At 37.8% G+C, this 15,234-nt stretch overlaps 1 protein-coding gene across 3 annotated transcripts in view; it reads right to left on the minus strand.

The window, feature by feature from the left end:
* Positions 1–3,790: 3,790 nt before the first annotated feature.
* The window catches only part of Dhr-1 (diapause hormone receptor-1), a 34,590-nt gene continuing 23,146 nt past the window's right edge, over positions 3,791–15,234 (minus strand). For 2 of the 3 annotated variants that reach the window (XM_028176672.2, XM_089731696.1), the window contains 4 exons: positions 11,506–12,384; positions 10,935–11,155; positions 10,119–10,227; positions 3,791–6,146 (listed from right to left, as the gene is read on the minus strand). In XM_028176672.2, coding sequence (XP_028032473.2) covers positions 5,944–6,146; positions 10,119–10,227; positions 10,935–11,155; positions 11,506–12,289 — 1,317 coding nt within the window. In that variant the 5' untranslated portion in view covers positions 12,290–12,384 and the 3' untranslated portion in view covers positions 3,791–5,943. Of the gene's footprint in view, positions 6,147–10,118; positions 10,242–10,934; positions 11,156–11,505; positions 12,385–15,234 lie in introns of all 3 variants that reach the window. The other variant, XM_089731697.1, reaches the window with a different exon arrangement.

Here is a 15,234-nt window from a genome sequence, read left to right on the forward strand (position 1 = left end):
CATATCTGTCATCTCCATCCAAATTTCAGTTACACCACTGGATAGCTAAAGAATCAAAGAATTTATTAGGTATGCTAAGTAAGGACTGTAACACATCGTGCGCGGGGGAGGGGCAGCCCCGCCATTTTGAAGGTCATTTTGCTGCGTATCGAGATTGCCATTTAGTATAGCTTTCGACTCGGTGAAGCTTCGACGTTCATTCAAGTTTCAATCGTCAGCTCTCGTCAAAATCTATCGTTTATATATATAACATTAGTGTAAAATTGTAACTGTGAATATAATAAGGTGTTAAAATAAAAAAATAATATAAAAAAAAATATAATGTCGGCCTATACGCGTCGAAAAGCCAAATCGAAATACAGAAATCGTATACGGTTGGAAAGGGCTTCTCAACAGCAATCGAATGGTACCAATAAAACACCATATGATGGAGTCAAGCAGTGCCGGCAACGTAAAGTAATGAATGCGGCCGAGCGGATCAACGACGGTGCCAGTACATCTGCAGCTGGGACGGTTGAAATTACGCAGATGGATGATGAAATTTCTTCTGTATCGACATCGGGCTGTATTACCCGTTACGAGACGTATTCACGTACAACAAACGGCCGTGTCCATAACACAGCCACACCCCTTTTTTTTTCATAATAGTCAAAGAAAAAAAAAACCGTTTTATTGAGTGTTTTGAGCTTATTCGTTACTATAATCCCATTGCAATTTTTATAATTACTTAAATTTTTTTAACGCTATGTAACTTGTCCTTTACCCTGATTGCCTTGTCATTTAAACTCTGTAAGCATAAATACGATTTTAAGTACGTTTTACGAATGCATGCGGTAATCCATTAACGTTGATGAACAACAAAACTTGCAATCATTCATAACTGACTAACAAACAATTTTATGATAACTAACAAATAGAAGAACGGATAATATTTAATGGAATTGAATCTCCTTACGTGTTGAAGACTTAACTAATACAATTGTGTTTTTCATAAATATTAAACATGTAAATAATAGAAAATAATTTTATTTATAATAATAAAAGTTGTGTCGTATTGTTGTGTATTTTATTATGTTTCCTATTTATTCTGTTTCCTTCCTAGTCCTACCACACTTCGATGTGACAATAACTTTTTAATAATCATTATGATCTAAGTTAAAACTAATTATACTATTAAATCTTGTATTTTTAGTTGTCATTACATTACTTCTGACGTTTCAAATACTCTACAGTTTTCGTTTTCATGGGCCACTGATTCGTCACCAATAATAAACGTAATATTAAACCGTAAAAGTAGTGATAATAATGTCTACGACTGGCGGAAACGGGAAAAATGATATTATGGTCTTATTAAACCTATGATAAGAAGACTGTCGCCTAGTGTTATTTATATAATAAAAATTATTATGGCTACTAGAAAGACACTTTAACAGCCTCCTTATAACGGACTTATAAAGCTCCGCTACCTGATTTTAAATAAGACCGTCAAAGGGAACCGGACAACACTTAAAGTTACGCGTTAATAGAGTAAGATCCCAGGGCCCCCAGACGTCACGTATTTTCTGACGAACGAGATGTGGCCGATTGCGTAGTGTTAGTATGCACTAAGAACGCATGCCTACTTGCTACCTTGCTTAGACGGATGCCTACTTGCTACCTTGCTTAGACGGCCAATTTTCAGGTATCAGGTACTCAAGGTACATAAAATCATCATCTACTTCACGTATTTTCTGAAAGCTGATTTTTACGTATATTTTAGGCAATATCCTTAAGAGCTCCGAAAATAATGACCTAAGTTCACGTGAATTCTGAAAACTGATATTTATATATGTCCACCAGACAACTATTTTAAAACCTCTTACAAAAAGACAGACCGATCCAAGGGGCCATCATCCCCTAAATTCAAGTTAATACCTCTATGGGTAAGAGCACGAGGGCATTATCCACGCACATGAGACTAGTGAGACATGTATTAGGATATATTGACTTCTCTGTCTCTTTGTCTCTCTATCTTTTAAAATAGTTTTAAAATAGGTTTTAAAATAGTTGTCTGGTGGACATATATAAAAATCAGCTTTCAGAATTTACGTGAAGTTAGATCATTATTTTGGGAGCTTTAAAGCGTCTGCAAAGCAATTCGGCCGACGAAAAGTGTCTGGGAGTATTGGCGACTTATTCTTAAGGATATTGCCTAAAATACACGTAAAAATCAGCTTTCAGAAAATACGTGAAGTAGGTCATGATTTTATGTACCTTGAGTACCTGATACCTGAATATTGGCCGTCTAAGTAAGGTAGCAGGTAGGCATGCGTTCTTAGTACATACTAACACTACGCAATCGGCCACATTTTGTTCGTCAGAAAATACGTGACGTCTGGGGGCCCTGGGATCTTGGACTATAACTACAAAACGTGCGACTGCTATGGCGCATACACATGTTTGTGTATTCATCCAATAATTATCCACATACGAGACCATGCGCTGTGATTTGTGTTTAGCTTGGCATGAAAAAATGCTTAAATTATAATATTTTATTCAGTTGTATGAATGAAACTGATAATTTTACAAAATAAATTATCGAGTGAGTGTTCGTTTTAGCTTAATTAAAATCTCTGAAGACCACTATTCAGATAATGTTATTATTGTTGACCGGTTGCCTATTCATTAAAGATATTTTGCGCTTTGGAAGCAGGAATTTCATGCAAGCTACAATCAGAATAATACAACTTTCAATTAATCAAATCAATCAATATTTTCAATGAATTTATTTGTTTTAACGATAAGTGCTCGTTTTAAGGAGAACAAATGTACATATGTATGAGCTTATTTATGTTTTAATAGCATAAGTTACGGTTGTAACTTACAACCTGATTGAACATGGTATAATACGCTTTCACGTAATACTTAAAAAAAAAACAATTATGCCCGAACCGGATCTTAACTAAAAATCTTTAATAATCAGCTTTATTTACACTTAGGTCTACTATTTTAAGTACAATTTCCTAATAATTTATCGCTAAACTAAACCGAAGGGAAAAATCAAACAATAAAATAGAACAGTCTTACAAATTATACCGATTCTCCAAGACACAAGCAAGCTCCGCATGTTACCGAGTTGCCAAATGTAAGAGTCCCGAACTTTTTCAGCACTGCATGTTGTTTCTATGCAGCGACAATCTACCCGCACATAAAAATATTAAATATCCAACAAGTATGGTCATATTGTTTCAAAATAAAATAACATTTTAAGTTGGAATCTGTCATTATCATATTACTATGAATAGTCACAGTGCCTTCTCATTGTTACGTTAATATTCGTTAAATATTTTAATCATATTAAATTTAAAATGGGGTAACACTGGGAACCAAGTTGCTATGATAGCTTAACACAGATTAGGCATAGAGTAAAAATAAAATGTACGATCATAGAATGTTTATGCACCAATTGATAGGTTGCCAGTCGCAACCGCCATTCGAGCAGCTGAGGACCGGACGAGATGGAAACAGCTCACGAGACAGGCAACGGTCAAGTTTCAGGGACACGACCTTCAGCAATGAAGAAAGCGACGAAGAAGAAGATAGGTATTATGAAGCGCTCTCGGATTGCAGCAGAAACTGATAACCGTTCTAGGCGATTAAAGCGATGAAGAAATTAATAAAAAATATATTCTGATCATAAGAAAAAGATATCCAGTAGTAGGACGAATGAAAATCTTAGGTCTTGTATCTTGAGTATGCACTGGCAATTACTCGATAATTTGAAATTAAGGGGTGTTGGAATGAAACAACTTCTTAGGGGGTCGCAGAAAAATCATTCAACCAGAATGACCAAGCTCTACAGAAAATTCGCAATCATTTAGAAGGGTACAGCGAGCTAACTATCCGGCTATAGTAATTCTTTGCTGGGGTCGTTGCTTTGAAGGAGTGAGCTTAACATACTTTTGGTGAATAGGACAGGTAAGCCCAAATGTATCAAGAAGACAATTGTATGAAACATGGTTAAGTTTCTTAACAAAATAATTATATGTATATTCCACAACAATAGTTTTTTAACCAAGATTCAGCACTGAGTGACAAAGGTAGATTTATATAAACGTGGCTGGAACGTAACACTCACTGACTTCCTTATTATGGAAGAACCGCTTGATTTTGGTTTATTGCCTCTTACAGTTAGTAGGTGATGCTCTAAATGCCATGAAAATTTGGTGTTCCAAAACATTTTTCCTCTAGTATCGTTTGAAGGGTTATATTAAGGTAACATGAGATCATTTTGAATGTTCTTCAGATACTTTAAATGCTATGTCTTTAAATTAATGTATTAACTAACACACCCTTAAGTAATAAATGTTTTATGTAAATATAAAAAAAACGATATTGTCCTTGTAATAACTATATCACACAATTCATTTACCATGCCTACTAATAATTGAACTTTTTTATTTATTAATATTTTATTGCTTGGATGGGTGGACGAGCTCACAGCCCATCTGGTGTTAAGTGGTAACTGGAGCCCATATACATCATGCAAATGCGCCACCCATCTTGGGATATAAGTTCTAAGGTCTCAAGTATAGTTACAACGGCTGCCCCACCCTTCAAACCGAAACGCATTACTGCTTCACGGCAGAAATAGGCAGGGTGGTGGTACCCACCCGCGCGGACTCACAAGAGGTCCTACCACCAGTAAAAGTCCTTCATAAAAGTCTTTTGACTTTTATGAAGGTAAATATTCTAATTAGAGGACGATATAAATTTTACGTATTATACGCGTATTACGCGCGACATCGTTATATACACACAGACTTCGATTCTCAATTTAATTTTCTATTCGCATTGAACAAAAATTTGTACTTTATATAAATAAATGGGATGTTTCAGCACAATATTTGTATTGGCGTAAATATAAATTGAAAATTACATTAATTTAAAATTAATTTAAGCATATAAAATATGCTTAAATTGAATGGTTGGAAACTTTGCAACCGACATATGTTTATTGGATATTATTACATTACTGTTTAAAAATTATAATGAGACTTAAATTTTTCTATATTTTTTGGTAGTTAACGCTTTACTTGTGACTATTTAAAAATATATATATTTGTTGACTTGCGCGTCAAAAATCGTAATATGACCTTCCTTGAAGTTTTAACATACCCTGAACAAAGCTTCAATTTAAACACAAAAAATGCGAGGAAACTCAAGTTACAAATAGTTTTTTACTATAATATATACTTTACAATACACACAACACATACATACATACAATTGACATATTTAATTTAGAACAAACAATGATTTAAACATTCTTCATCGCCACAATTGTAAAAAACATAAATTCATTTTTAAATTGAAAGTTAGTCTGTACATTTTATTAATTATCTCATGATATACCAAAACAATAAGATAAAAATGGACGATATTACATAAAATTTTATTAAATCGTTGAAGTTAGCGCCTACACAATCTATCGCCACAATCACTTCTTCAATGAATTAAAATTGAACCATATTTGTCTCACAATACCTGTCTAACATAATAGTCATACGAATCGGACATTTTTTGTAATACCCTGTAATATAAAATCGATGTTTGGTTCAAATACAGTAACCCAATGTACTAATAGCAAGCCTACATGTAGTACTTACACATACACTATAGTACTTACGCCACAAAGAGGTTCTTATGTCAAAGCTAGGACGATCCACTTTTCCTCCAATAATCGTTTTTATTCATTCAAAAATCAATAAGTTCAATTTATTTATCGTACACTTATTTAATTACTTACTAAAACGGAATGTATTTGAATTTATCATACTAACTAATTGTAAAATAAGAGACGTAAAACATACGCACTAAAGGATATTCTGTTTGCTATTTGTGGTTATTATTAAAATTGATTGTCCTCTGAGTAGTTTTCGTGAAAACAATTTCTGATGGCGGTTAACAGTTCGTGTTGAAATAAGTTTCATTGATGAGGTTTCTATCTAAGGGGCGATCTCCGTTGGTTCGGCTGTCTGGTTTGCCGACGGCCGCCCTTGACAGGGTTCCATTACCGCACACGTGAGCGTCATTGAGGATTTTATCTCTACTGTTGGTTCTTCTTGTCTTGGATTGAAGGTTAGTCTCGTTTCTGATCGAGTTGCCTGAAAAAATCTCAGTAGTAAGTATTGATTGATTCAAAAGAAATTTTAGAATTTATTTTGGTGAAAATTCTGATTTCAGAATCACGAAGTCAGATCTGTTTCATTCCAAAAATTGCTTTAGAGCGTAGACAATAATATTTAAGTAAATACCACATAGAAATTTCAAAATGAACGCATCGATATGTATAATAAATTAGAACCAATTACTATTCAAACGTAAAATTGGAAAAGTAAAATGCCTCTGAAGCGGAAGAGCGTAAGCAACATATTTTGTATGGTGAAATATTTTTTGCCACGTTTTACTTAAGTACTCAAAGTATGAAGTGGGGAAAGTATACACTCGTCTGATTTACAAAAAAACATTGACAGACAGTTTTACACAATCGAATTAGTTAGATAATGTATGATTATCTTTATTAATTTAATCATATTTTCTATAAATATTGAAGTCGTTACATTGATTGTTAATAATTGCATTGCACGTCATGCTAGTCCGACACGACAGATACTCGGAGAAAAACATGCAACGAAAACTATTGGAAAGACTAGTTAGTGTACGTAACGTTATTATTGTAAGTTATTTATTAGGTCTTTACTTACGAAATTGCCGTTTAGTAGAAATAAAGTTAAACGAATTTTTATACAATTTTATTTTTCTTCTATTAAGCAAAATATGGCTTCATGATAGTGATGCATGTCTGCGAGCGCAGCGGTAATTTTTCAAACCACACTTTAAATAAGTCAGCTAACAAACTCTCCAATTGTTATATTGTATTGTGGATCATACAAAGCTTCAAACTCTACCTCTTGTGGCTTAGAGACCACAAGTTGTGCCGTATGAGGTGAACCGTTGTCATGTAAGCGCAGCTGGGACGAGCGATTAACCAAAACTAGCCGAAGATTTACCATTATTATGTACAACTCCTCACAGTACACATCCGCAATAATGCATTGGCATTTGGTAAGAAGCTGTGATGTCTTATACCGGCATTAGACGGCCAAACAGTGACCATGACTTTTTAGGGGTAAGTTTTAGTTTGAGGCATTGCCTAGGTGCTGAACTAAGGTCTAACCAACATGATGACTGCTGACGATTATCAAAAAGAATCTATTTTTCATACAGGTGACAATGCGTTTTCAAAATCTCTTCGTTTCTGTGTTTTTTAAGGAAGGCAAGGCATATCTTAACTCATTCATCGCACCGGCGATCGGCGGTTCGTGCAGCATCCACTTTTTTTTTTTTTTTACCTTGCCAATTCGATGTAAATTGATTAATATTGTTTTAATGCTAACGTCCAAAGCTGCTGCTAACTCAGCGGTAGATTGATTATGGTCAGCATCTATTATCGCTTTTAATTCGTTCTTGTTGATTTTAGTTTTCAGGCGACCACGGCGTTCATTTTTTAGATCAAAATTTTCATGTCGGAAGCGTTAAAACCAATAACGACCCGTGCGTTTGTTTGTAGTTTTTACTCCGTACATAATGTTGAGCCGTTTGTGCGGCATTCACCAATCAATAAACAAATGATTGAATTTGAAAATAGAATTTTTTTTTTTTTTTTTTTTTTTAATAAAATTGAATTGAATTTTAATTTGTTGCCAGTATTGTAGATGCTGGTCAGGGTGGGACCCGATCTGTCGGCGGAGCAATATGGCTTCCGAGAGGGCCGCTCAACGGTAGACGCGATCCTTCGCGTGCGGGCCCTCTCGGATGAGGCCGTTTCCGGGGGTGGGGTGGCTTTGGCGGTGTCACTCGATATCGCCAATGCGTTCAACACCCTGCCCTGGTCCGTGATAGGGGGGGCGCTGGAACGACACGGAGTGCCCCCCTACCTTCGCCGGCTGGTGGGTTCCTACTTGGAGGACAGATCGGTCACGTGTACCGGACACGGTGGGATCGTGCACCGGTTCCCGGTCGTGCGCGGTGTTCCACAAGGGTCGGTGCTCGGCCCTCTTTTGTGGAATATCGGGTATGACTGGGTGCTGAGGGGTGCCCTCCTCCCGGGCCTGAGCGTAATCTGTTACGCAGACGACACGTTGGTCGTGGCCCGGGGGGGGAGTTTTGCTGAGTCTGCCCGTCTTGCTACGGCTGGGGTGGCGCATGTCGTCGGCAAAATCAGGAGATTGGGCCTCGACGTGGCGCTCAGTAAATCCGAGGCCATGTGGTTCCACAGGCCCCGGAGAGTGCCACCTGTCGATGCCCATATCGTGGTTGGAGGCGTCCGTATCGGGGTCGGGGTGCAGTTGAAGTACCTCGGCCTCATTCTAGACAGTCGTTGGACCTTCCGTGCTCACTTTCAGAATCTGGTCCCTCGTTTGTTGGGGGTGGCCGGCGCGTTAAGCCGGCTCCTTCCCAATGTTGGGGGGCCTGACCAGGTGACGCGCCGTCTCTATACAGGGGTGGTGCGATCAATGGCCCTATACGGGGCGCCCGTGTGGGGCCAGTCCCTGGCCGTGGGGGTAGCGAAGCTGCTGCAACGGCCGCAACGCACCATCGCGGTCAGGGTCATCCGTGGTTATCGCACCATCTCCTTTGAGGCGGCGTGTGTACTGGCTGGGACGCCGCCTTGGGTCCTGGAGGCGGAGGCGCTCGCTGCTGACTATCAGTGGCGGGCTGACCTTCGTGTACGGGGCGTGGCGCGTCCCAGCCCCAGTGTGGTCAGAGCGCGGAGGGCCCAATCTCGGCGGTCCGTACTGGAGTCATGGTCTAGACGGCTGGCCGATCCTTCGGCTGGTCGTAGGACCGTCGAGGCGATTCGCCCGGTTCTTGTGAACTGGGTGAATCGTGACAGAGGACGCCTCACTTTCCGGCTCACGCAGGTGCTCACTGGGCATGGTTGCTTCGGTGAGTTCCTGCACCGGATCGGAGCCGAGCCGACGGCAGAGTGCCACCATTGTGGTTGCGACTTGGACACGGTGGAGCACACGCTCGTCGCCTGCCCCGCATGGGAGGGGTGGCGCCGTGTCCTCGTCGCAAAAATAGGAAACGACTTGTCGTTGCCGAGTGTTGTGGCATCGATGCTCGGTGACGACGAGTCGTGGAAGGCGATGCTCGACTTCTGCGAGTGCACCATCTCGCAGAAGGAGGCGGCGGGGCGCGTGAGAGACGCACAGGCCCGCCGCCGTCGAGCGGGGGCCAGGGAGGCGGATATCGCCCAAGCCCTGGCCCTCTAAGTGTTTCGGGTCCCCTCACATGTCGGCCTGGGGACCGGCGAAGGGGGCCTAAGAAGACGACGTGCAAGCTGCTCTGCACGCGTTTTATGCATGAGCATCCGGGTGATGGAAGGCCGGCTATCCTCAACCCACGCTGGTTCTGACCCAGCGGGGTATTCCGTAGGATAGACCATTCTAACCGGCGCCATCTAGGCGGGCTTCGGATAGCCTGCCGACCGAGAGGGCTGGTGGTCGTGGCGCCGACGACCGCCAGTCCGGCGTCCCGAGGGGGAGGGTGATGGGAGAGATGTGCTCCGCACTAAACGCTTCACTTTCCCCCCTTTGCCTTTTCATGAGTTTTGTCTCATGCGAGGTTTGGACGTTGGTTGTTGAGAGACAGGAGGTTTTAGTCGGTTCGACTCCGACATGCCCCGCCCTCCATCCCCAGTGAAGGGCGGAAGTCCGGCGATTTCCTCCTGACAAAAAAAAAAAAAAAAAAAAAAGTATTGTAGATGGCCAGTATTGTAAAACAGCAACTTCATGAGTAAAAACTTGTTTTTATTAGAGTACTAGCTGTACTCGTCCGCTTCGCTGGGCATTTAAAATTAACACTATTATTTCTCACAAAGATTCTCATCATTAACACCCCCGCAACTGGTGTAGAGAGTCCAACACTCATATAAATATTAGCCAATCCATTAAGTACATGCATTTTGTACATGGATACCAAGTTTCAAGTCAATCGGATGCATGGTTCAGTAGTTATAACGGAACATCCGTAAAAACCACTGTAGATTTATAATTAGTATATAGATATACCTGAATTGGAAGTGCCGCTGGACGTCGGATTCCGCACGAATGCCATGGCCGTGTACGAAGAGCGCTTGACGGCGGCATCATTGCGCGTCCCGCAGCAGCACAGGGTCATCTGAAAACAATCGTCTGCTAATTTTACTAACTTATACTTAGTTGATTAAGTGTTTAGTTTACAATGGGGCATGTTTTGCGATATCCAGATCTGCAATCTACTTATTCGGCATTGAATTGTGACAGACCGTGTAACTTTCAGATGAGGGACTAAATTTCAATTTCGAATCAAATGCCTTGAAAATGAAACAGTGCCAGTTAAATCTGGTGAAATGGTCTCAAATTTTTATTTAATAAACAACAATATAAACGTAAGCGCTTTACAAAACATTATTTGGCTTAAAAACAATAAAACTGGGTAAGTGCGCGTAGAGAAGTGCAAGTGAGAAGTGAAGTAAAAATTAAAAATAATAAATGACTACTAATTAAAAGCGTGTACAGACTACTAGGGTTTTTTCAAATTTAATGCATAGAGGGTTAGAAGTCTATGAACAAAAATACTGTGGCAAATAAAGACGAAGTGATGATGAAATTACACATTTATGGTTAGCCATACCGGCTATGGAATTCCATAAATTTATGAGCAAATGTTTTCTATTAATATCAGATTTTTATAATTTTTTTCAAGTTTGTCAGTGTTACAAATAGTAGTATTGTATTCAAACACAACATTATTTTGATATTTACTAAAATGCTGGCCAATGTTACTGTTATAATCATAATACTTCTAAGTAATGCTGAATTATTTAACCATTAAAAATGTACTACCTTGAAAGCATCTCTGAATTTGTTCGACATAATGTGGTACAAGATAGGATTGATGCACGTCGACATGTAGTAGAAGATTCCGGAGATGTAAGTCAAGAACAAGTATACTGAGAACAGGATCGGAGATTTTGCGAGGTGATTTTCGTTGGTGCCGTAGATAGCGACAAGACGTTGCGCGTGGAAAGGAGCCCAACAGACGAAAAAAGCGACGACAACTGCCACTGCGCAATAGACATAATGAAATTATATTTACATATGACAATTCGTTTTTTGAAAAGGAAAAGATATCCTAGGTTAGTGGTAGGAAAGGCTATCCTAACTGTCATATGAAATCTCACTGATATTTCTACCTCAAATTCAAAAAGGACGGGCAGTATATACTTTTTAAAATAAAAACTTCATGTTGATGGACGGTAATAAAAAAAACAAGTTTTCATTTATTGAAACTGCATATTGTAAATTGCTTTTTAATATTATATCACTATCTTACCTAAATGTATTGTTTGTAAGATATTACTTTGGGCCATCCATAATAAAACCATATTTTATATAAACGTAGATAGCAACTTACCCAACATTTTGATGACTCTCCGCGTTGATTGGCTTGGCTTCCGACACATCTTGTGACTATATCTAATACTTGATTCAAAATCATTCTGATTTTGTTCTTTCACATTACTTTTTTCTCTGAGTTTTAGTCCAATAAATGAATATAGCACTGTGATTAAAACCATTGGCGCTAAGAAAAAGACAAATGTCGAGATTTCGAACGAGTGCTCAATTATAACACGGGTTTGTAGACACATGATCACACCCTGGTATTGGCGTATTCCAAATTGAAGAGCCTGTGGTAATGCTAGCGCAAGGGCTGCGACCCACAATAAAACTACATGTTTCACTGCCCGGGAAAGTTTTGACATCTTATGTGAAACAAATGGATGGCATATAGCTAGGTATCTCTCGATCGTGAACAATGTTATCGTTAAGACGCTAGCGTTAGTCGAAGTTTCAGCAGCCAGGCCTCTGATGACGCAGAATGTGTGCCCAAAGACATATGGCCACTTGGACCATATAGAATACATTTCTTGTGGCATTCCACTCACTAATAGTAAGAGATCCGAAATCGCCAAACTGAACAAGTAATAATTGGTGGCAGTATGCAAATTTTTATTGCGTACAATTACGATACACGTGAATATGTTACCCAATAACCCTGATATAAATATAAATGTATAGATAATTGTAATAGGCAGTACTATATACAGTGTATCTCTTTGAGGGCCAAAAACACGAGTAGAGTCTACAGGCCTCGAAGCATTTGCGGTGTCGTTTAATGTTTCATTTAATGAGTTCATTTTCTCTTGTTAAGACTCTTTTCATACAGTTTGCTGCAGATTCCTTATTTAATTCCAGAATTTTCATTCGGCGTAATGGATTTTGAACACGTGAACTGAAAAGATAAAATTAAATACATTATTTCATAATTTATGCTTTTGTTGAAGTTGACAATAATAGTTTATTATTTTTTTCTTCAATACTCAACAAACAAAATTAGTTTTTATAGCATCACTTTTATATAATAATCTATCAGTTTTACTAACACGATATATGACAATAATAATGTTTGCAACATTTTGTTTGTTTATGGTTAACAAAAAGCTAATTATATTGGCAGGCGCATGCCTGTGTGTGTGGAAGTGACTTTCAAGTATTGAGACGAAAAGGTTTGTTCAATTCAAGATATTATCTGATTATCATAGGTTTCATACTGCTTGCATCAGAACTTTGAACAGCCACGCTAGCTGTTGTTAGTTTTACTAAGCTGAATAAAACTTAACTAATGCGTTTATTTAGAGAAATTAAACCGGGGAATTTGTTTGTGCACATGGGTATTGTTATGTGCGCGTTCAATTTCTTGTATTAACATACAAAATTCCACGAAGGCTACGAACGGATACGATCCAATTACAGCTTAGATTCGGATAAAATACATTAAAATTTATTCAAATGTAACCTGTAAACAAATTTACCGCTTTGTTTGTTTCGGTGTCTAATAGGGAGAAAAGCAATACAATTGTAATAATTTACCAATCTCCAAGACAAACAATCCATAATGAACCTTATTGGAAGTAAATTGCTTTTCTCTCGCTTATTTGGACTCAGTGGTGTGGAAATCTACAATTATTCAACCATAGATGTGACGAGTCTGAGAACAAGCTTGTGTTATGGCTTATAAGTAGGTAGGGCCCATCGTGAGCTTGTTGATTAGGAATCGCTATCTGTTTATTTATGCCTCTTGGATGAGCTGTCATACAATATAATTGAGACTTAAATGTATTTCTCAAGATGGCCGCATCCACGTTGTAATGAACAAAACAAAAACAGGAGGGCAGTGAGTACTGCCGAATAATTAAACGGGAAGCCAGCAGTTAATTAGTATTGGTAGCCTTTCATAAGACTATGAATTACTATAATAATTTACTCTGATTTTACTTTAAAGCATCTGTAGCCTTAGAAGGAACCTATAACGTTTTAACTTGTAGGGTAGAAGCCACTAGAGGGTTTTTAATAAACTTTTATGGAGTAATGCCAGCAAGCACATTCATTTTCCGTTAGTTTGGTTTGCCTTATTGAGGAATAACGATTTTTAACTAAATAATCCATCCGATTTACAATATAATTTATTGCAAGGCAAGTTAGTGCCGTGCATATTATTTTAATTACGCTTACGTTTGTCTTAATTTTCTTCGCCTTTGGGATTTTTATTTATTGCATTATCATTTTCAGCCATTTTGCAATTCGTATTGTAAGTTGATTCCTGACTGTTGTGTAGTATTAAACTTGAGTAAACCAATAGATGACTGCAGCGTTATATTATGTCCAAGATAAAAAATATACTTTTTTGGCGCTATTCAAAGTTTTCTTTACATAACTCTAATTGTTACTATTGCAATGTGACACTCTTGAATTTTTACATTTGCAGGCATAAAATGATGTTTATAGCTATTTTTTATTGCAGTTGTTGATTAATTAAACTTCTAATTATAATACTAACAATTACCCAATCGATTGTAATTTTTTTGTTCAATTATTTGTATAGTTTTTCATCCACAGTAAAGTTTTGGCCTAAAATTGTATTTCATCGTTTTTTTCGTTCCGGCGTTTAATAATTCATTTGTATTGGGTAAAATGTGGGATGTCGGGTCTCTGACAGGCAGGAAATGTTTTTGCTGTGCCTCTGGTATTGCTGATGTGTACTAATTTATTTATTTTTAAATAATACTAATTAGACTATATAATACTGATTATATAATCTATACTAATATTATAAAGCTGAAAAGTTTTTCGTTTGGTTGAACACGTTAAGCTCAGGAACTACTGATCGGACTTGAAAACTTCTTTTAGTGTTAGATAGCGCATTTATTGAGAAATGCTATATAAGCTATATAACAACACGCTAAGACTAATAAGAGCGGGGCACTAATAAAGAATGCTTCAAAATCGTTTTTTTTTCCGTTTGAGAGCTTCTGCTGCGTGCGCTGTGGAAACGGTTAAAAGTCCTAAAAAGTTCTAAAAAAGTCTAATTGTCTTTATTTTAAGGTTGGCTCACTATAACACTTTTTTCTAATTTTAAAATCAATCTTAATCTCAATCTAAAAACCAAATTTGTTTTAAAATAAAGCATTATTTGTGAAGGTGTTTTTATAAAGATGATATTAATTCTTATCCAAATAAATACGTTACAAGTATTTAATTTAAAAGTGATTTGCTCTTTACATCGTTTATATTTGGCTATGCTGACGTACATATTCTTCTGTAGATTGAGGAAAAACTAATAATTTATTTTATACTCTCATTCCACTCCGGCTACATACTGAAATTAATTAATGCAGCTCTAAAGCAATTAAGTACAAGCTGGACAACACACTGTTTTCAGTTCAGGCCATGTTTACAGACTATATCACGATTTGGTACTATACCGTGAGCTTTTTATGTTTCCCTCCAAAATAAATAACATCAATTTCGTAACAAACAGGCTCTGGTAGTCGAAGAGTACAGACTTGCGGATTTGTGTGGTACCTGATCTAAACGTTTACAACTTTATATAGATGCCGACAAAGAGTTCTTGGAAAAGAAGTAATTATATCTTGATATATACATTTATTTTCGCAGCTTAGCAAATTCATACTGTGGATCAGGAACGTTGTTCTATACAAGTGCTTACATTGAAATATGTAGCTTATTCAAACGTGTTAGCGACCTCGTTACCTGTCACTTGAGTAATCCTATCTCGGTCACC

This window comes from Bombyx mandarina, chromosome 12 (genome assembly GCF_030267445.1).
Source record: "Bombyx mandarina strain Sakado chromosome 12, ASM3026744v2".
Taxonomy (NCBI): domain Eukaryota; kingdom Metazoa; phylum Arthropoda; class Insecta; order Lepidoptera; family Bombycidae; genus Bombyx; species Bombyx mandarina.